This window comes from Salvelinus fontinalis, chromosome 5 (assembly GCF_029448725.1).
Source record: "Salvelinus fontinalis isolate EN_2023a chromosome 5, ASM2944872v1, whole genome shotgun sequence".
Classification (NCBI taxonomy): Eukaryota; Metazoa; Chordata; class Actinopteri; order Salmoniformes; family Salmonidae; genus Salvelinus; species Salvelinus fontinalis.
The window spans coordinates 60,333,410-60,357,215 of NC_074669.1; the positions used below are offsets into that span (position 1 = coordinate 60,333,410).

The 23,806-nt window shown below is 43.2% G+C and overlaps 1 protein-coding gene across 2 annotated transcripts; it reads left to right on the forward strand.

Annotated features, from left to right (window-relative positions):
• The first annotated feature begins 8,538 nt into the window (after positions 1–8,538).
• LOC129855964 (nephronectin-like) lies at positions 8,539–23,792 on the forward strand. Of its 2 annotated transcripts, none has more exons than XM_055924081.1 (3): positions 8,539–9,064; positions 17,484–17,584; positions 23,276–23,792. In XM_055924081.1, exons 1-3 carry the CDS (start codon positions 8,994–8,996, stop codon positions 23,353–23,355), a joined length of 252 nt encoding a protein of 83 aa, XP_055780056.1. In that variant the 5' UTR covers positions 8,539–8,993; the 3' UTR covers positions 23,356–23,792. The 2 variants fall into 2 exon arrangements, with proteins under 2 accessions (XP_055780056.1, XP_055780055.1); XM_055924080.1 differs by having other exon boundaries at positions 8,540–9,064; positions 23,273–23,792.
• The last annotated feature ends 14 nt before the right edge of the window (positions 23,793–23,806 follow it).

Consider the following 23,806-nt stretch of genomic DNA (forward strand, 5'->3'; position numbering starts at 1 on the left):
TGATGGCCTCATGGCTGCCATCCCACTTCAGACACCAATGGCGCAATTGGCGGGGCAGGGAAGCCAATAAGGTTAACCCACTTGGTGGGAATGGTAATGTGGCTCATATAGCGAGGATCACGACAGTATTGATATTGGACGTCGGGGCAGGGAAGCGAACCTGCGTCGCTGGTGTGAAAGGCAAACACCCTACACATTGCACCAATAGGGAAAATCCACTTTGTGGGAATTGTAATGTGGCTCATATAGCGAGGATCACGACAACATTGATATTGGATCAAAATGATGGTCTATGTCAAATAGAATTGCTTGGTTAAACATGTTCCCCTCCTCTCTAAATAATTAAATAACTTAGAACAGCTGCCTAGGCTATAATTCAACTAACAAGCAACCATGATGATATGAAAAACAGTGGAGCAACACCTGTGACTACAAATGACATAGTGGGATACGTAGACTTCATTTAAACAGGCAGCCCAATTCTGCTCTTTTGCCCAATTATTGTCGAAACCTCTGATCTAGATACAAAAATGTACCATGGTGCTACAATGGTACTTTCACGTATACCATGGTATAGTCGGAATCATGGAAATGTACCATGGTTCTAGCCTTGAAATAGGATGGTACCGCCAAGCACATAAATAATCCCATGGTATTTCATCATGTAGATAATGGAAATACCATGGATTTAACCTGCATTATACATTCTACCATGGTAACGCACAACCATAATAGTACCATTGTGTTTTTTCATTGTACTACTATGGTACATTTTTGTAAGCGCTGATTGGTCAAAAGATATGCCTATGTATGTGATTATATGGACATGATTAACACCCTTAAGACAATGGACAATATTGATCGGGAGATGCTTATGGCTCGCTTTGATGTTGAATCACTCTATACAAACATCCCCCACCAGGCAGGCCTAGAAACTATGGTAGCTCTGGCACACTGTCTTAGTCAATGGTACACTCCCTAGCACTAACTGTATTGTTGAACTTGCTGAGATTATTCTGACTGAGAACGTTTTTCATGTTTGAAAATGTTTGAAAATTAAATGTTCATTCAACAAAAGGGAACTGCTGTCGGTATTAAAATGGCACTGAATTATGCCCATCTGTATGTGGAGTTGTTTGAGAATAATTGTTATTTTCAGCCCTAACAGTCCATTCTTGGGCTAAATCAAGCTCTGGAAACGCTTCATTGATGACACATCTCTTCTATTCTATCACACAGCAGAGGAACTTCATCAATTCCACTCCATCAATACAAGCAGTGAGCATCTGAAATTCACACTCACCTTTCATGCAGCTGTAAAAAGTTTTCTGGACATTTTCACAAAGGGAGGGGGTGGCTTTAGCACGGACCTATATAGGAAGCTGACGGACAGGGATTTTCCGGAAATTTTCCATGGGAAGTTGAGGCCGGGAATTTTGCTTAAATTCATCCAAAAAGTTAGCTTATAACAGTGAACCTTTTTTTGTGGGATACACCTAAGGACATTCTAGGTCTTGTGGCATATTTTGGTTAAACTATCCCCAACTCAATGGAATTGCAACCCTCTGCATGCACAGTGCATTCTTCCATCACATGTACAGCTGATTCTCAAGATCTTGCACACTAATGAGATGCATTTGAGCCCACACTACTACACTGTCTGAGCCAAGGACTACATGCTTTCTGGGAAGTTTTGATTACAATACTGGGTGGGGTGAATATATTTTATATGACATACATGCTTTTTTGTTAACTAATAAATAGTAGTCTACAGAAAAGTGTGTTTTAAATCATTTCTAACTTGTTAACAATTTCTGCTAGTTAGTTTTTGCTACCATGTGGGTTTTAGCTTGCTTGATTCTGCTAACTGCGGAGTGTTAATTCACCTGTTTCCATACATGTTTCATTTTAAAACATGTATCTTACAAAGGAGTTTTTTTAATCTAACTGCTTAACTATTTATCTGTACAGGGAATTGTATTTATTTATTTAAAAAAATATGTATATAGTTTTTACAGGAAAATGTCACGGGCACTATCTGATGTGTGGAGACTTCACTGCAGGTAATGTACAAGGAAAAGCTGTGTACATTTGCAAATAATGTGCCAAATCATATGTGAAGAATGCAACAAAGATGCAGAATCATCTGGCCAAGTGCATGAAGTCCCCTCCACTCACAACAAGCAACCTCTGACAAAAGTCCCTCTTTTTGAGGTGAAAATTATGAATCGAGATGTGTATGCAACTGGTTCACCTCTGATGCTCACAGGCAATGTGTATTGGAAGAGATTTCTGAATGTTCTTCGCCCAGCATACACCCCTCCAACCAGACATGCTTTATCTACTCATTTGCTGGATGCAGAGTTCAACAGAGCTCAAGTGAAGGTCAAGCAAATCATAGAGAAAGCAGACTGTATTGCAATCATCTCTGATGGGTGGTCGAATGTTCGTGGGCAAGGAATAATTAACTACATAATTTCCACCCCTCAACCAGTATTCTACAACAGCACAGACACAAGGGACAACAGACACACATTGCAGATGAGCTGAAGGCAGTCATCAATGACAATGCTGCAAACATGAAGGCTGCTTGGTCTAAAGTGGAGTCCTTCCCTCACATCACACCCATTGGCTGTGCTGCTCATGCATTGAATCTGCTCCTCAAGGACATCATGACACGGAAAACAATGAATACCAAGGAAATGGTTGGGTATGTGAATGGTCATCAAGTTATAGCAGCAATCTACCTCACCAAGCAAAGTGTGAGGAATAAGAGCACCACATTGAAGCTGCCCCGGTGGTGTTATCATCATGTTTGATAGTCTCCTGGAGGGGAAGGAGTCTCTCCAAGAAATGGCCATATCACAGTCTGCTGATATGGACAGCCCCATCAAGAGGATCCTCCTTGATGGTGTATTTTGGGAGAGAGTGGTAAGCAACCTAAAACTCCTGAAACCTATAGCAGTAGCCATTGTACGGATTGAGGGAGACAATGCCATCCTGTCTGATGTTCAGACTCTGCTTGCAGATGTAAGAGCAGAAATCCATACTAGAGGTCGCCCGAATATGATTTTTCAACGCCGAAACCGATTTTTGCAGGGGAAAAAAAGTCGATGCCGATTTATTAAAAAAAAAATATATATATATATATATATATGTTTTATATATATATATATATATATATATATATATATATATCATACACACACACATTTTTGTAATAATGACAATTGCAACAATACTGAATGAACAATGAACACTTTTATTTTAACTTAATATAACACATAAATACACACACACACACACACAGCTCTGAAGTGACAATGATACTGAAGAGTCTGCTTAGGAGACAAATACTCTCAACTGTTTGAATAAAAATAGAGTTTAAGTTACCTGTGATGAATGTTGAAAACAAAAACTGTCATTTCTATATGCAGGAAATCCTATTTTAATAATGGACATGGTAAGAATTGACGACCAAAGTGCGAGTCATAATTCCCATGACACCTTCTAGCAAAATCTGAAAAGCGGTTCCTTCATTTATTCCATAGGATATTTTTAGATTCACTTAAAATAAGGTCTGTGTTTCGTGTAGGCTTACACCCACCTTGCCAATTTTATAACTGTGTAGATATCCATAGGACAAGGTAACTCTGATCAATATTGGCTAAATATAAGCGAAGATCATTTTTTTTGTAGAGTGGATTTATGAAAATATGTTGACAAACGTTACCTTATCCTAGTGAGATTTACACGGGTATCAAAACGTCGAGGCAGTTTAAGCCTGCATGAAACACAGACCTTATTTGAAGTAGATCAAGACATTCTCTATGGAAGACATGAACGGTAAAATAACGAAGGAACTCCTTTCAAGTTCAGCCGCAAGTTATTACAGGAATTATAACGCGTCGACTATTTCTCTCTAAACCATATACCTTTGACTAATCCGGAAACTATCACCTCGAAAAACAAAACGTTTATTCCGTTCTGTATTTTATCTAACGGGTGGCATCCATGAGTCTAAATATTCCTGTTACATTGCACAACCTTTAATGTTATGTCATAATTACGTAAAGTTCTGGCAAATTAGTTCGCAAAGAGCCAGGCGGCCCAAACTGTTGCATAAATCCTGACTCTGCGTGCAATGAACGCAAGAGAAATGACACAATTTCACCTGGTTAATATTGCCTGCTAACCTGGATTTATTTTAGCTAAATATGCAGGTTTAAAAATATATACTTGTGTATTGATTTTAAGAAAGGCATTGATGTTTATGGTTAAGTACACATTGGAGCAATGACAGTCATTGATTGATTGTTTTTATAAGATAAGTTTAATGCTAGCTAGCAACTTACCTTAGCTTACTGCGTTCGCGGCACAGGCAGGCTCCTCGTGGAGTGCAATGTAATCAGTGTTAGAGCATTGGACTAGTTAACTGTAAGGTTGCAAGATTGGACGAGGCAGAACGTTCCTAGGCCGTCATTGAAAATAAGAATGTGTTCTTAATTGACTTGCCTAGTTAAATAAAGATTAAATAAAGGTGTAAAAAAATATATAAAAAAATCTGCAAATCGGTGCCCAAAAATACCGATTTCCGATTGTTATGAAAACTTGAAATCGGCCATTCCGATTAATCGGTCGACCTCTAATCCATACTGACCTGCCCCATTCACTGTTGCTCCAAGCAGAGGAAACTGTAGTTCTGAGATGCATCAAAAAGCATTAAGACTTCTGCCTGAAGCCCATACACGCAGCAGCGTACATGTTGGACCCCAAGTATGCTGGCAAGAGCATCCTGTCTGGTGCAGAGATCAACAAGTCCTATGGTGTCATCACTACTGTGTCTCGCCACCTTGGCCTGGATGAGGGCAAGGTTGTTGGCAGCCTGGCAAAGTACACTTCCAAGCAAGGGCTTTGGGATGGAGATGCAATATGGTGGTTGTGCCAACATATCTCATCAGCCACCTGGAGGAAGGGACTTTGTGGATCTGAGACTCTTTCACCTGTTGCCTCCATGATCTTTCAAATCCCACCAACATCAGCCGCCTCAGAGCGCAACTGGTCCTTGTTTGGGAACACACCCCAAAGCACGCAACAGGCTGACCAATACAAGGGTTGAAAATTGGTGGCCAACCAGGCAAATTTGAGGCTTTTTGAGCCTGACAACGAGCCATCCTCATCAAGGTTGGAAAGTGACAGTGAAGATGAGGCCTCAGAGTCTAATGTTCAAGAGGTGGACATTGAGGAGGTCCAGGGAGAAGACATGGAAGCCTGAGAGGAAGACAACCAAAGCTTTAGTTTCTAGTCTATCATTTTACAGATGTATGTTGAAAACATTTTTGGGAGATGCGATGGATCATTGGGGATCATTCAATATTCCCTTTCTTTTGTTGTTCAGTGAAATCATGCCGTGTGAAGAGTCAACTCATTTAACTAAAGTTCAATTCGTAACTAGATCGTTTTTTGGAAGGATTTAATCATTTGCAATTATGTCTACTGATGATAAGGTTTATATTTGTCTCCATATGATATGGTAAATATATCCAATGCAAAAAACATCTGCATTTAAATGGTATTAATATTTATTTTAATATATTTCTGTTAATTCCCATATATTGCCATTAATTCCCATATTCTTGTTTATTCCTACGGAAAGTCTCCACCTCTGAATATTCCCCAAAATGTGCAACCCTAAAAGTCCCACTAAACCCAAACCTGATGGGATGGCGTATCGCTGCAGAATGCTGGGGTAGCCATGCTGGTTAAGTGTGCCTTGAATTCTAAATAAATCACAGACAGTGTCACCAAGAAAGCAACCCACCCATAACACCACCTCCTCCATGCTTCACGGTGGGAAATACACATGCGGAGATCATCGGTTGTGGACTCCAGACCAAAGGACAAATTTCCATCAGTCTAATGTCCATTGCTCGTGTTTCTTGGCCCAAGCAAGCCTCTTCTTCTTATTGGTGTCCTTTAGTAGGGCGTTCTTTGCAGCAATACGACCATGTAGGCGTGATTCATGCATTCTCCTCTGAACAGTTGATGTTGAGATGTGTCTGTTACTTAAACTCTGTGAAGCATTTATTTTCTGAGGCTGGTAAATCTAATGAACTTATCCTCTGCAGCAGAAGTAACTCCGAGTCTTCCTTTCCTGTGGCGGTCCTCGTGAGTTTCATCATAGCGCTTGATGGTTTTTTGCGTCTGCATTTCATGTCTTAAGTAATGATCGACTGTTGTTTCTCTTTGCTTATTTGAGCTGTTCTTGCCATAATATGGACTTGGTATTTTACCAAATAGGGATATCTTCTGTATACCACCCCCACCTTGTCACAACACAACTAATTGGTTCAAACGTATTAGGAAAGATAGAAATTCCACAAATTAACTTTTAACAAGGCACACCTGTTAATTGAAATGCATTCCACGTGGCTACCTCATGAAGCTGGTTGAGAGAATGCCAAGAGTGTGCAAAGCTGTCATCAAAGCAAAGGGTGGATACTTAAAAGAATCTCAAATATAAAATATATTTTGATTTGTCTAACACTTTTTTGGTTACTACATGATTCCGTATGTCTTATTTTCATAGTTTTGATGTCTCCACTACTATTCTACAACGTAGAAAATGTATAAAAACCTGTTTTTCCTTTGTCATTATGGGTTATTGTGTATAGATTGATGAGGGAAAAAAACAAATACGTTTTAGAATAAGGCTGTAATGTAACAAAATGTGGAAAAAGTCTAGTGGTCTGAATTTTATCTGAATGCACTGTATATATTTAATTTTCTGTAATTATTACAGTGCCTATCTCATTCATATCTAATTATTGGAGATATACAAGTTGTTTTTGAAATAGGTCACTGTATCTATGGCCACCGCACGTCCTGTGCGTAATGGTCATATTGGCGGGTATTTCAAGTTTCCAACATATTTTTTACTGTTGCCTAAAAAAGGTTCTGGATAGAACCAAAAAGGGTTCTATGCTTGCTTCGTATATGGCACCCCTAAAGGTTCTATATATACTAAACAAAAATATCAATGCAATATGTAAAGGGTTGGTCCAATGTTTCATGAGCTGAAATAAATTATGCCAGAAATGTTCCATACACAAAGCCTATTTCTCTCAAATTTTGTGCACAATTTTGTTTACATCCCTGTTAGTGAGCATTTCTCCTTTGCCAAGATCCACCTGACAGGTGTGGCATATTACACAGGTTCACCTTGTGCTGGGGACAATAAAAGGCAACTCTAAAATGTGCAGTTTTGTCTCAACACAATGCCACAGATGTCTCAAGTTTTGAGGGAGCATGCAATGCTGACTGCAGCAATGTCCACCAGAGCTGTTGCCAGAGAATTAAATGTTCATTTCTCTACCATAAGCTGCCTCCAACCTCGTTTTAGAGAATTTGGCAGTATGTCCAACTTGCCTCACAACCGCAGACCACGTGTAACCATGCCAACCCAGGGACTCCACATCCGGCTTCTTCACCTGCGGGATCATCTGAGACCAGCCACCCGGACAGCTGATGAAACCGAGGAGTATTTCTGTCTGTAATAAAGCCCTTTCATGGGTAAAACTCATTCTGATTGGCTAGGCCTGGCTCCCCAGTGGGCTTCGCCCCTGCTCAGTCATGTGAAATCCATACATTAAGGCCTAATGAATTGATTTCAATTGACTGATATCCTTATATGAACTGTAACTCAGTAAAATCATTGAAATTGTTGCATGTTGCGTTTATAGTTTTGTTCAGTATAGAAACGAAATTGGTTCCATATAAAAGCCTATATGGAACACAAGGGTTCTATATGGAACCAATTTTGGTTCAGTGAAGAAGAACCCAATGGATTTCTGATCAAAAGACTACAAAAGGGTTCTACACAGAACCTTTTAGGGTTGCCATATATGAAGCAACCAATAGAACCCTTTTGGTTCTATCCAGAACCTTTTATTCTGAGTGTAGGTTTTAACTCAGCCCGATCATATATATATATATATATAATCCTTATGTAACTATATGTACCTCTGTGATTAATTATGATTGACTATGCGCAAAAGTGAATTGAACTGTCTTTTTTAAATACATTTATAATGTTGAGCCAAATATCTAGCCTGGGAGTTCAATTCAGGGTGTCACTGAAGGATGGGTGGATTTGCAGTGAAGTATTATCTGAGACCTTTTCAACGTTTATCCTCTAAAGCACAATCTGTTCATTTATGTGCAAATATTATGATACCTTTGGGTTCCCTCAGAAGTTAGTCCTAAAGTATGTTTTGTGCTGTAAATTATGTACAGGGTGTGTAGGCAGGAGGCTAGAACTCCTTATTACTGGGTGGGCGATGGTACTGCGTGTCTGAGCAGGCTATGCAATTAATTAAGCCATCCAAAGTATGCACAGCCAGTGCGTGAGTGCAACCTATATCACACATGGAAAGGCTCCCTTGTGAAAGAGATCTTGGTCTCACTGGGACTCCCAAATTAATTAATAAATGGACCGTCGCCAATTTGCAATTTTTTTAAAAATCTATGGATTTCCAGCCTACCTCTGCGTAAAGTGGCACAGCACTATACCACGACAAATGACTAGCATCAGTGTATTCACAACAGTCATCGACGAGTAGTGCGCGCTCCGACTGCGCTGAAGCGTTTTCATTGGGTAGCAGCCCAGTGAACTTGTGCGGAGAGATAGAGAGACCGAGAGAGAAGGAACCTGCGGGGCCCATTTAACACCAGTAGAGTGCACTCCGCTCCACACGCGCTGGGTCACTTCTCGAGGAAGCAACGGGCTGGTTTCTCCGAAACATTTTAAAGGATCGGTGTCCGTTTGAAGGACAACAGCGAATCTCCTCTCATGCCAGTGCGTGTTTAACGTTGGGAGGGAGCACATCTCCGCTGTTTCGTTTCGTTTTAACAATTGAACACTGCAGTGTACAGTCCGACGTTTCACTTGGATTTTAGGAGTGCAAGCGCGGTGTGCGCTCATTCCCCTAACCATGGAATTATGGATAAAGTTGATGGTGTTGTACGGTTTCTGTTTAGGGGCAAGTGCTGAGAATGACGGCAGGTAAGTGCACACATCTACACATCTTGTTCAAAAGACTACATTTTTGTGTACATTTTTTTCTCTCCATTCTATCAATTATGTTGTTTTTAGAAGTGTTCAAATTGCGTTGTGGAATGTGGAGAAGGTGTTGCTCTCGTAAACTCTGAGCGAGTTTCAACAGAGGGTTAATGTGACCACGGAGATGCTATTAATTCCTAATGCTATGAACGCGACTTCCACATAGTGAGCGTATGAGTTTGCAATGCATAGACTGAAACGTTGCTGATGTGCTGAAATGATTCGGGCTGTAGTCGCACTCGACGTACAGTGGAAGGAATAGACCTATACCAGTATAATCTATTTTCTTCTCCCTTATTTTCATAAAAAATAACATCATTCTTTATCTCGAATGAATGGTGTACTTTTTTATGTATAAAAAAAAGAACATTAATAAATGTTTGTAATGTTTTTGCTGTTGCTTTTTGTTTGGCATTTTTTATGCGGATTTACTAGGTCTATGTTAGTACGTAGGCCGAATACCACAGAGTTTCTTCACCATTTTTGGTAATACACAGTGTTTCTGTGTTTAGGCCTACATTTACCAAACCCGAGTAGCCAGCAGTCTACTTTCTTGGTCAAAGTCAGTTGCTTGGATTTCCCTCTCAATGAGCTGATAACATGGTGACAGCACCTACCTTGCCGGGTGGTTCATGTCCAAACACGAATCCGGTGAAGTATTTGGAAAGGAGAAAAGTGCCCAATCTAAAGAATGTTCCTGAGATTGAGATCTACATCTACTTTATCTGGTGCAGCTGTCATTTTTTCTCTCTCTCCATAAAATGAATGTTATACAGCTCTTAATAAGCAGTAAAAAAAACATCATACTCAAGAATTCCATTTTAGGTCATTGTATATAAAATGACCTATATACTTTTTTCTACCTATATACACAGTAAGCCCTCTGGTATTCCAAATATGTATTCCTTCAGGATACCTTTTCAAGATTGTTTATTAATAAGGCAGGTTCACTTTCACTGGACTGGCTCCAATGCACTTGCCTTGCAGTATTCATCATCATAAAGGCTGTTTCCTTTGGGAGAGTGATACAGTAGACTGAGGAACTGAAGGCTAGGTTGCATCCTATATGGCACCCTAGTCCCTGTGGAGTTCCCAATGGGCCCTGGTCGAATGTAGTGCATTATATAGGGAATAGTATGGCATTTCGGGTTGGATCCTCAATCTGAGTGCTGGTGCATTGAAGACACTCTTTATTCTGTATCTCCATAGGATAGAGCTTCAGGTCTCACACTATAATTGGATTAGACTCTGTACAAATAGCAATAGAGTGAGACAAATAGAGTTGGAGAGTATTTCTAAGACATGATATTACTGCAATAGTGAACGCAGTCAAGCATTTTAATTTGGTTTTGCACCCCCATTTATTATTGTCAGACAGACTGAGCCCTAAGCACAATCCATACCTCACTGATATCTTACACAAATAAGGTTTCAGAGACAATAGAATATTTCTTAGGGATTGATAGGGCTGAACTTTCCTACCTGTCTGTCGTTAAACACGGGTTGGGGCGTGTGTGTGTGTGTGTGTGTGTGAAGGTGAGAGTGTGTGAGTGATTGTATGTGTTGTCACAGTGTCTAATGTTAGGTAATGTTAGTGTGTTGTGACAGGGCCACGGTCCCAGTCTGGTGAGTTGTGCTGATATATGCCCTTCCCTGCCCAACCCGTAATGATAATTTACATTAAACAAGCAGCATACGTAATTAGCGTCACACTCTGATGGAGCGCGGCTAGTCACGCGGGTCATTATTGGCCTATTTCCCCGGTTATAAACCTGGCCTGCTGACTTCAATCTAAATTCATAGGGAGAGGGTCCCGTGAGAACGCTGTGGAGGAAAGTCATTTATTATCTGAACTAGCTGTTTGGAGGAGAGAGCTAATGGGTTAAACTAGCAACTGAGGGGCCGTCACCGCTCACTGGCCAGCCACAGCAAGGTCCTTTTGTCCTAGAGGTAAATTGGCTCAAAACAGGCCTGATTAATTACAGATTAACTGTACCTGTAATTCCTTGTTGAGGGGTTTTCATTACTCATCAACATTGTTGTCAGTAATGTGTAGTCCGAGGATGAAAAATGTCGCTAGGCTAATCTTGTTGTGATGTGGTCTATAAGTGATTCTGAATTGTAATCAGGAAATGGGCTAGCTGAGGTAAGGTCACAACACTTTGCCTCGATGAAAGACTACACATTAGATAACTTTTTAAGGACTAGTTCACTTTTTTTAAAGCCACAATCCTGAGTTTGTATGTCAGACCATTAATCAGCCCATTGAACAGCTTGGATGAGATATCTTATCCTAGTTGGGGAAAAAATCCAGATTCTCCCTTTAAATAGCCACTACTCATGGAGGCTATCGCTCTATGATGATGTCGCTACATTGCTTTGCTCCAGACACAGCCAATACATTCCAATCCTCCTCTCTCCAAGTTACTGCTCCAAACCATGTCCTCACTCTCCTTCCAAACATCCCTAGTATATTCTAACTACATTAGACCTTCAAAAATAGACCGACATTATGTTAGCCTCCAGGGTTGATGTTAAAATACTTGAGTGTATACAGAGAAAGCAAGCCATTTTCCTGGAAATTGGTCAAAGTAATTCAGCAGGACTAGTGAAAAAAGCTACTTGTCAACCGGTGCTTATAGAAGTGTGTGGTACTAGTCGTTTTCAGAATAAAAGCGAGCCACTTTCATGAACATTTATGAAGCGATGCTCTCTTTAACATGAGTGTGCTACTTGTCCTCAGGTATTTAGATTAAATGTGCATGCAAAGGTTATGTGTGTGTGTGTGTGTGTGTGTGTGTGTGTGTGTGTGTGTGTGTGTGTGTGTGTGTGTGTGTGTGTGTGTGTGTGTGTGTGTGTGTGTGTGTGTGTGTGTCACTGTCAAGCAACATTGCAGCCATAGATGGATTGTTATTATTACTCTCATCATTCTGAGGGACACTTTTAAGACGCGGATTATTATCATGCAATATAATTATGTCTCTTAGTGCCATTTAAGTGTCGGGTGCTGCTATATGAGCAATATGTCATCCTATTCATTGTCAAACAGCAGAGATTGGCCTATCTCACACACACAGACACACACAGACACACACAGACACAGACAGACACAGACAGACAGACAGACAGACAGACAGACAGACAGACAGACAGACAGACAGACAGACAGACAGACAGACAGACAGACAGACAGACAGACAGACAGACGCTAGATGATGGACTGACATGGATACTTTGCCCCAGCGTCTGTTGTGAAGACCCTGCCTAGTGGTTTGTTTTCCTGACAAGGCACCAAAGGAATGTCAAACGTGATAATTCTGTGCTTCAGTTCCTTCACAGCTTACTGCAATGAAGTATTATTCATACACAGATGGTCAGACATAGACATGGATCAAAAGTATAAAGACATACATCTATCTGATCTGCCGTCAACGCAATTATTCTACAATGCACCGTGTTCAGAATGATTACAGTAATAACACAATAGGAATTTTACATGGAGAATTTGATGGGACATCACTCCAACATACCGTAGTGTATAACTGACCTAGTCATAATTCAGTTCTACTTTGATAAATCGTGTTATAACAGCACGGTTGTGTGCATGATTCTGCCGTGTTCCAACAGCCGAGAGCTATGCTCAGTTTTATGACAGATGGAGGGAGAGAAAGAGATGGAGGGAGAGAAAGAGATGGAGGGAGAGAAAGAGATGGAGGGAGAGAGTGGTAGAGATGGAGGGAGAGAGATGGAGGGAGAGAATGGTAGAGAAAGAGATGGAGGGAGAGAGTGGTATAGATGGAGGGAGAGACTGGTATAGATGGAGGGAGAGAGTGGTAGAGGTGGTGGGAGAGAGGGAAAGAGATGGAGGGAGAGACTGGTATAGATGGAGGGAGAGAGTGGTAGAGATGGAGGGAGAGAGTGGTATAGATGGAGGGAGAGAGTGGTAGAGATGGAGGGAGAGAGTGGTATAGATGGAGGGAGAGAGTGGTAGAGATGGAGGGAGAGAGTGGTATAGATGGAGGGAGAGAGTGGTAGAGATGGAGGGAGAGAGTGGTAGAGATGGAGGGAGAGAGTGGTAGAGATGGAGGGAGAGAGTGGTATAGATGGAGGGAGAGAGTGGTATAGATGGAGGGAGAGAGTGGTAGAGATGGAGGGAGAGAGTGGTAGAGGTGGTGGGAGAGAGTGGTATAGATGGAGGGAGAGAGTGGTAGAGATGGAGGGAGAGAGTGGTATAGATGGAGGGAGAGAGTGGTAGAGATGGAGGGAGAGAGTGGTAGAGATGGAGGGAGAGAGTGGTAGAGATGGAGGGAGAGAGTGGGAGAGATGGAGGGAGAGAGTGGGAGAGATGGAGGGAGAGAGTGGTAGAGATGGAGGGAGAGAGTGGTATAGATGGAGGGAGAGAGTGGTAGAGATGGAGGGAGAGAGTGGTAGAGGTGGTGGGAGAGAGTGGTAGAGGTGGTGGGAGAGAGTGGTAGAGATGGAGGGAGAGAGTGGGAGAGATGGAGGGAGAGAGTGGTAGAGATGGAGGGAGAGAGTGGTATAGATGGAGGGAGAGAGTGGTAGAGATGGAGGGAGAGAGTGGTAGAGGTGGTGGGAGAGAGTGGTAGAGATGGAGGGAGAGAGTGGGAGAGATGGAGGGAGAGAGTGGTAGAGATGGAGGGAGAGAGTGGTATAGATGGAGGGAGAGAGTGGTATAGATGGAGGGAGAGAGTGGTAGAGATGGAGGGAGAGAGTGGTAGAGATGGAGGGAGAGAGTGGGAGAGATGGAGGGAGAGAGTGGTAGAGGTGGTGGGAGAGAGTGGTATAGATGGAGGGAGAGAGTGGTAGAGGTGGTGGGAGAGAGTGGTATAGATGGAGGGAGAGAGTGGTAGAGATGGAGGGAGAGAGTGGTATAGATGGAGGGAGAGAGTGGTAGAGATGGAGGGAGAGAGTGGTAGAGATGGAGGGAGAGAGTGGTAGAGGTGGTGGGAGAGAGTGGTATAGATGGAGGGAGAGAGTGGTAGAGGTGGTGGGAGAGAGTGGTAGAGATGGTGGGAGAGATGGAGGGAGAGAGTGGTAGAGATGGAGGGAGAGAGTGGTAGAGATGGTGGGAGAGATGGAGGGAGAGAGTGGTAGAGATGGAGGGAGAGAGTGGTAGAGATGGAGGGAGAGAGTGGTAGAGATGGAGGGAGAGAGTGGTAGAGATGGTGGGAGAGATGGAGGGAGAGAGTGGTAGAGATGGAGGGAGAGAGTGGTAGAGATGGTGGGAGAGAGTGGTAGAGATGGAGGGAGAGAGTGGTAGAGATGGAGGGAGAGAGTGGTAGAGATGGAGGGAGAGAGTGGTAGAGATGGTGGGAGAGATGGAGGGAGAGAGTGGTAGAGATGGAGGGAGAGAGTGGTAGAGATGGAGGGAGAGAGTGGTAGAGATGGAGGGAGAGAGTGGTAGAGATGGAGGGAGAGAGTGGTAGAGGTGGTGGGAGAGAGTGGTAGAGATGGTGGGAGAGAGGGAAAGAGATGGAGGGAGAGAGTGGTAGAGATGGAAAGAGAGAGACAGAGTGACAGAGAGCGCTTTCTCTCTCTCTCTTTCTCTCTCTCTCTCCCTCCCACCTCACCTCCTGTACCACTGGCATGGCATCACACGTCTCTTTATGAGGTGCCGCTCAAAGTTCATTTGCATCATCGCCTGTTCGTTGGCATTGCCGCCCTGCCCGCCCGCCGCACAGGATCGACTACACTGCCACTTTTTTGTGTTGCTAAAACGCTTCAGGCAAACCAATTATCATCCTCCCACTCAGTTGGCGAGGCTATGCCCGCAATATCATATCACTTTTAGGCCCTATTAGTTTTACGCGGGTGGATAAAAATGACCCCTGAATAATAACAGCCAAGGAGTTATGTTTAAATTAGTAATACGATGATGGACCAATTTGCAGCAACTCTTCCTCCTCGTTATTATGTGTTAATCAACTATTTTAATGATGTTTTTCACCCGTTGATCTACATTCAATATTGATAGTTATTAGCAAGGCATGCTATTAGCTATCAGCAGAGGGTTTATGTGTTTTCAGTGCAAGCTGTGGCAATGTGACGATATCCCTGTATCTGACCAGGTGCTCATTGTGTGTGTGTGTGTGTGTGTGTGTGTGTGTGTGTGTGTGTGTGTGTGTGTGTGTGTGTGTGTGTGTGTGTGTGTGTGTGTGTGTGTGTGTGTGTGTGTGTGTGTGTGTGTGTGTGTGTGTGTGTGTGTGTGTGTGTGTGTGTGTGTGTGTGTGTGTGTGTGTGTGGGTGACCTGTGGCTCCATCTGGTCAGTGGTCCTGCTGTGTGTGTGTGCGGTAACTCTCGGCCCCCAATTCACAATCATGTCTGGCAATCAATTCCAGAGCCCTCTCCTCTGCTTCTTTATCTTCTCCTCCCTTCTGCTCTTCTCTCCTCCTCTCCCTATTTCTCTCCTTAACATTCCCAATGTGTCTCCTATCGGATTGTGCTCAGGGCTCCTGATTCTCTCTTGTTCTCTCTCTCTCTCTCTCTCTCCTTGCCAGCCATGCTGCGTACAAACATTTTCCCTGGTCCTGCCATTTCCACTTAGCATCTTCCATCAGGTTTTCTCTCCTGTGAAGTGATTGGCAGCGGGGGCAGACATTAGCATTTCCAGAGTTTTGGCAATGGAGGCTAACTGGATGGGCTAGCAGGAGGGTAGGACGTGTCCCGCATGCACAACCACGTCAATCTCAGTCTCCTCAGCCCTCAATGCTGAGGCACGATAGAGCAAGGCAAGACGCCCCTTATGCCAAGTGTTTTTTTTTCAAGACATCTTTGGCTCCTTCGGTTCGATAACAAGCATCAGAACCTTGATCTCTCTGTCGTTACAAAACGTTCAGATAGAAATGAATTGTCTAGAATGGAGATGATTCTGTGTCATGTAGAATTTAGAATTATGTCAGCCCTGTTCATTCTATTTCTACTGTCTCTGATTCATTTCGCTAACGTCACAGAACACCATGCTCTGATAGTTGTCCCCATCCGAGGCATCCTTAAATGGGCTTAATCTTTCTCTATTTCCTGTTAAAAATATGTTGTGCTGTGCTTCCGCTACAGATAAATAATAATCCTACTCTACTCTGCCAAGAAGCTATTTCTCTGAAATAGAACAGAACGTAACGTCAGTTCACAGAAACATAATTTAGGCTGGTTTTCATACAAGAACTGTCATAAGGTATTTGCCCATTGCCAGGATGAAAACGGCACTAGCCTCATGTTCTTTCCACTTTCTGAAAGGTGGCATTATCATTCCCCACTTTCTTTAATAGCAAATGACATTCTGACATTCTGCTTCTGATAATGTTTCATTTGGACGTTGGCACACAGACAGTCGATGCTCATGACGCCTCTACGTCCTTTGGTATTAGCACTCAGAGCAGGGGCTTGTTCAACTGTGACGTTCAGATAGAACTGTGTTGTGCAGAGCAGATAGGACTGTCTGTCATGCCATTGTGTCAGATCTATTCATTTTATTTCTATCTGCGATGTTCAGAACATTTCACATCACTGAATACACCCCAGTCTGAAGATGGGGGGGGGGTCACATTATGAACGTCACAATGATAACTCACCGCAGGCTAATCTCTAAACACACACACACACACACACACACACACACACACACACACACACACACACACACACACACACACACACACACACACACACACACACACACACACACACACACACACACACACACACACACACACACCTTCATTCTGAGCTATGGGAGTCTCTGCCTGGCCCCACAGATTAAAGTGTCAGTGATCACCGATGTGGAGAGAAGCTTGTCGTATTAGTTACATTGGGTCCTGTTCTTCTGTAGTCTCACCCGTAAGGCTTCAGCTCTGACATCACACCAACCAACATGGCTCCCCTGTGCAATAAATGCCAACATGCTGATTGGGAAATGTCCTGTGTTTTTTGTGCCAGCTCGCTCACAGATAAGTTTGTTTACTTTCCTTACACATTCTGAGGGACATGGGAGTAGCTTAGCATTTGGAAAACAAGTAACGTTTAATTATGTGCTGGGTAAAGAATGAACAAACATATATTCAGTCTGTCAGTCAGTGCCTTGGGCTTTGTTTTGAATGAGACTTCTCTCTCTGTCTCTGTCTCTGTCTCTGTCTTTCTCTCTGTCTCTGTCTCTCTCTCTGTCTCTGTCTCTCTCTCTCTCTGTCTCTGTCTCTGTCTCTGTCTCTGTCTCTGTCTTTCTCTCTGTCTCTGTCTCTGTCTCTGTCTCTCTCTCCTGGCATGGTGGGCAAGAACCAACAGACCATGCTGGCTTTTAAATTCGTCCATTTTAATTGGCTGTGAACTGATAGAGCTGTCTCCTGACAGGTGGCCTCGGCAGATGGCCTCGTCCAATGGGCTGTGTCGCTACGGCGCCCGCATCGACTGCTGCTGGGGATGGACCAGGCGCTCCTGGGGCCACTGCCAACGTGAGTAGTGCCAACTCTACCGTGCCCGCTGCTGGGTTAGGGTTACCGGGGGCAACCAGGGTTTCCGACTGGGGTTGCTGTGGGTTACCAGGGTGTAGCTGCTGGGATCTAACCACAATTAGGATGTAGAAAGAGGCTTGAACACCCGTGTAGAATCAATCAAATGTATTTATAAAGCCCTTTTTCCATCAGCCGATGTCACAAAGTGCTATACAGAAGACATATAGTAACTAAGGGCTCTGAAACACACACTCTACCTACGAGCACACGGCACACACACTTGTTCATAGGCACATACGTGGACGTACACACACACAAAGTGAAAAATACACTTGACATTTTCACTGCTGCTGTTGAGTTTTCCGTGTTGGGGGAAAGATATTCTAGCCGAGAATAAGGCTCTAGTGAGCAGATTCCCATTATAAGCTTGTAGCCATGTAAACAGATAATTGTAAATGATTGCTGTGAATTAATATTTAGTAAATGTCATGTATATGTAAATGCAGGTGTGCAGGGAATCATTTTGGTGGCATGTTGAGTAAATCCAGTCATGGATTCAGAGGATGCCCCTACTGTAAATATACCTCGTTTTGCTAGAATTTTTATTTTATTTATTTTACCGTTATTTTACCAGGTAAGTTGACTGAGAACATGTTCTCATTTGCAGCAACGACCTGGGGAATAGTTACAGGGGAGAGGAGGGGGATGAATGAGCCAATTGTAAACTGGGGATTATTAGGTGACCATGATGGTTTGAGGGCCAGATTGGGAATTTAGCCAGGACACCGGGGTTAACACCCCTACTCTTACGATAAGTGCCATGGGATCTTTAATGACCTCAGAGAGTCAGGACACCCGTTTAACGTCCCATCCGAAAGACGGCACCCTATACAGGACAGTGTCCCCAATCACTGCCCTGGGGCATTGGGATATATTTTTTTTAGACCAGAGGAAAGAGTGCCTCCTACTGGCCCTCCAACACCACTTCCAGCAGCATCTGGTCTCCCATCCAGGGACTGACCAGGACCAACCCTGCTTAGCTTCAGAAGCAAGCCAGCAGTGGTATGCAGGGTGGTATACTGTAGCCTCAATATACCTTGTTTAACTAGAATCAGTCTACTGTAGCCTCAATATACCTTGTTTAACTAGAATCAGTCTACTGTAGCCTCAATATACCTTGTTTTGCTAGAATCAGTCTACTGTAGCCTCAATATACCTTGTTTTGCTAGAATGAGCCTACAGTAGCCTCAAAATACCTCGTTTTACTAGAATGAGCCTACTGTAGCCTCAAAATACCTCGTTTTACTAGAATGAGCCTACTGTAGCCTCAAAATACCTCGTTTTACTAGAATGAGCCTACTGTAGCCTCAAAATACCTAATTTTATTAGAATGAACACATTTTGTGCAACAGTATTACATTATACCACCGTCTGATATTATATTGACCCTTAATAAAATATCTAGCCCTATGGACAAATATTGACTCTTATGGAAACAGAGAAGTATTGGCTGCTGCCATACTGTGTAATTATATCCTGCAGAGATGTGTGAATGATATTAATAGGGAGCTCTGAAAGTGTCGAGCAGCCTGACAAATGGGAGATCCACTGCATGGCTTGCTGCACACATGATGGTACAGCTGTTGCTTCGGCTGCGGAAGTGTGATGGGTGACACAACGGGCTTACTTACGCACAACATGTAGAGAGTAGACAGAGAGAGGCTGGGCTGCATGTTGGCTCCGTCTCTGTCAATCTACTAACCTAGACGCCTGGGGGTGGGGGATGGGTTATAATGCTTCATGTCATCGTTATAATACTTCACATGACCTTCATAACCTTTCACCTCATATGCATTTTTTTTTAACTGTTTTGTTGTTGTTGTTGTTGTTGTTTTGCTAATCACTTGTCATGACTCATGCTATAATCATGCTAGATTTTTTGGTGTTTGTTCATGTTGTCGTTTTTAGACTAAACTAAATGTCACACTGCTGGTCCCTGTCCAAAGGTATTTACTTCACGTTGAGCTCTATTTTTTCCGTTTGGCACTGGGCCTTCCATTGGATGCCCTGTTATGGTAGCCTGGTTCCCAGATCTGTTTGTGTTGTTTTACAATGACCAGAGAAGCTATCAAGACAGTACATACTGACCTGGGACCAGGCTACTGTAATTGTGGCCCGCTTATTGGCCTTTCGTTCTCCCCTAGGCGAGGGTGTTGAGCTCAATAACCTTCACTTGGTTTAGGTCTGGCATCAGGCCCTCCTTTCAGATGCTCTGTTAAGGCGGTCGACCTCGTTCCCTTCCCTTCTCCCCTAGGTGAGAGTGTTAGTGTTGAGTTGAGTAACCTTAGTGCCTGTAGGCCCACTTATCGTGTCAGATTAACATTCTGCCTCGCCGCCAGCTGACTCTCCTCTCCTCTTTATCCCTCACTCCTCATTTGAGGTGAAAAGAAAAACAGAATATGGTAATTGCATTCTCACATAGATCCTAGCTTGAGAAAAACAAGTTATGGTAATGACTTAGCGACTCAGACTTAGAGCCAGACCAAGACTGTGCTGGGAGGGAACTCAAGAGACGAGGCTCAAGACAAAGTGGCAGAATGGGATGCTTTTGTGGTTGCTATTATTTGTGACAGCCAAGGCCCCAACATGTTGCTAGGCTAGTTAGATAAGAGCTCTGCTGTCGTGTTGGCAGGAATCCCTGTACTCAATAAGTGTTGCTTCCTGGTCATTTTGGGCTTGGCTCAGGTCCTCCCAGCTGTCCATGTTGGATCAACCAGGAAGAAGAAGATAGCTCAGTTTCTAGAGTAGACAGAATATAACATCATTGATCAGACCAAATATTTGTTTTATTCTGTTTGGGTTTAGCTCCATCCTCTGCGTTGACTTGAAATGAATTGACAGGTGAAAACAATATGGTGGAATCAAGCCCATCATAAGGCTGTCTTTCACCTTGTCAGTTCTCTCAGATCAGTGCAATGAAGGAGAAGACAGGAGGCAAGGAGAGGACAGAGTTTCTAGACAATTGAGTAATAGACCAGATCTACAGTGACAGGGATTAGTAGAGTAAGCCCTGTTTCCGCTTGACGTTTGATTGACATGTTCAAGTCCTTTGGGTGAGTAGATACCTTTGACAGGACCTTGTTTCTGTTCATTAAACAGCAGTGTGTTATCTGTCTGTTTCTCTTACCACTGTTCCAAAGTACCCATCAGGAGTCTCACACGTTCCATGTCAAGTACGAGAAAACGTCGCCTTCACCTCGGAGAGTCGTCTCCCCTCTCGGCAAAAGCTACTTTTACCCACCACCTGTTTTTGAAGGAAACCGTATCGTTCTCCCGCCAGCCATCCGTCTCAGACGCTGTGATAAATCAATGCCACAGGAGAAAAACCAGAGTGTTCGCTCACGCCTTCAAATGCCCCCGACCGAGCGTACCACACGAGTCCAATCACTCGAGACCTCAATCAGTACTCCATCATGCCGCCGTAGGGCTGATTTAAACTTCGGAGACGGAGGGAGGCCAGTTGTCATGGATTACAGATTACACCACTGCAGTTTTGGGGCCCCGGAGATTAGATTGGCGGTGCTATCGGGTTCTGGCTGTCTCCAGCCCTGCAAGAGTTCAGTGATCGGTCTGGGTGACTGCTCACAAAGAATGGAGAACTGGAATGGGTCTGCCCCGAATTTAAAGCTCCCTGTCCCCACAACTGAGAGAGAGAGAGGAGAGATGGGAGAGGGAGTGAGTGGAGATGGAGAAGGAGAGAGATGGTGGAGAGAGAAAGAGAGAGAGAGAGAGAGAGAGGAGAGAGCAAGAGAGAGAGAGAGAGGGACAGAAAGAGAGAACCGAGATATTTATTATAGACCAAGTATTTCCATTGGTACTACACTGACATGTCATGCGATTGGGTGGTTTAAATCACAGGCAGCGTTACTTTACTTTATCCAAGTGCCACCATAAACAGAGATGCATTTGCCTTGCTAAGCACTTGCAGTATATCTCCAATGATTACATACACATCAGAATGTCCCTCAGTTTTAACTCACAGTCAGGATGAGAATAGACCACTGGCAAATCAACAAGTTTCCCTTAGTCCTCACATCCTAGTCGTTTAGTCATAACAAGCTCTCGGATTATACTAAAATGTTGGCAAAGAGCTGCAATTAATCAAACCAACACTAAACAAATGACACAGATGTACTGTGATTTTTTTAATGAATTTAATCAAATATCTAGAAGCCTCCTCAGTTGCATCCTATTCCATCTCTCTCTCTCTCTCTCGCTCTCGCTCTCGCTCTCTTTCTCTCTCTCTCTCTCTCTCTCTCTCCCTCTCTCTCTCTCTCTCGCTCTCGCTCTCGCTCTCGCTCTCGCTCTCGCTCTCCTTTCTCTCTCTCGCTCTCCCTCCAAATAGAAAGTCCCAAATTAACTCTCTCTTACCGGTCTATTGCTTTGATCCCGGATTCCGTAAAGAAATCCAAGAGGATACGGATCTTCAGTGCAGTTTTCCCCGAGACTGTTTAGTCGGTTTCCCTCTCGAAGTACAAAGTAGCTTGGATTAGGAGAGGACTTAGGAGAGGACTTAGGAGAGGACTTAGGAGAGGACTTTTAATTGGTAATGGAAGCCAATGAGTGAGTGACAAAATGTGTAAACTGATACAGTTTAACCAATACCCTGGCCGTGACCCCTGAGGATGTGCAAAAAACACATTTCCAAATATAGGACCTATTTAAGCACCCATTAAATAATAATAATAGTCTTAAAGAGCTTCTCTTTGTCTCGTTTTCTTCAAGGCCACTGATCTGATATTAGCTGGATGGGGGAAATCCATTCAATAGAACCTTAATCATGTAGTTTGATCTGTTAGTGATCATGAGGTAAAAGAGACAAGGAAGGTAAGGTAATAAAAAGTACATGGATTCTGAAAGGGAGAAATCAATAGATTGTGTTTCAATTCAACGTGGGCCTAGGAAGGATCAAATACTTTGTCAAATATCAATCTGTTCATACCTAAGCACCTGTATCAATTATTTGTCAGACACAGAAAAATATGCTGCGGCCTCCTTCAAAATGTGGTGCCGGTGGTGCTATTTCTATCCATCAAAGGAATGGAGGAGGAAATTGAATTGAACATCACAAAATCTGCAGCCTGTCAGTGTGTTAGAAGAAAACACCATATCTTTCTTCTCTCGGTTTGCGATGTGAACGTTCCACAAACATGCAATTAGCCAGCATGATGCCACGCATAATCTCTGCGGACACCACGGCACAATTTGACCACCAATGTAACTAATTCAACTAAACTCCCATTTGTAAACATATTTCAAACAAAGCTATTAGCTACTAGCAACATTGCATGATGAGAAGCATCCGTTCTCCATGGGGCTAATGCTAACTTCCATTTAAATTGAATTTTCACTTTGTTTGTAAGCATATTCAAGATGTAGCTACTAGCTACATTGCATGTTGCGAAGGGGAAGTGACATCCGACGCCCATTCTCTGTGCTTGTGACCATGTAATGTGTGTGACTCCTTGTTGTGCTTTGTGCATCATTTCAAGAATGCTTTACTCGGCAAAAAGAGACCCGAGTACGGCTCTCTGGCTCTCTCATGCCGTGATTCTGTTCTCTCATCCAACCAAGACAAAACGCCTGCTGGAATGTTCTTTTCTTTGTGTTTGCACATTTGTTTTGCAGCAGGCGTCTTCGCTCTAACCCACAGAGTAGTCGGGAGAATAAGGTGTCCGCCACAAGGTCAGCTGCTCCACATATTTCTTTAAAATAATTCTTGGCAAGACGGGGTCCTGAAGGCAGCGAGGCACACACATCCTCTGAATCCTGGCTTCTCTGATTTATTAATAGCCACCTCCCCCCTTCTCCCTCACCCTCCCCCCTTGGCTAAGAAATATCTCCTCCCCTTCTGGCTTGAGAACTCTGGTGCAGCCCCCGTTTGGCGTTCACACCAGCAGCATGACTGAGATGTTTGGCGTTCACACCAGCAACTTGACTGAGAGCTATGTGATGCCCTCAGATGGCTAAGTGTTAGTTATTCATTTCCTGTGAGTTTGATATCCTTCTATAAACTATATACATCTGCCTAGTTAGTACATGAAAACTTCATCAACCAAGAGCCTATGTAAAATAATTGTAGTTCAATGTAGACTACTTCCCAAACTTCAAAATGGATACATCAGTGATTAAAGATTATATATTGTTTAGATTTGTTCGGGG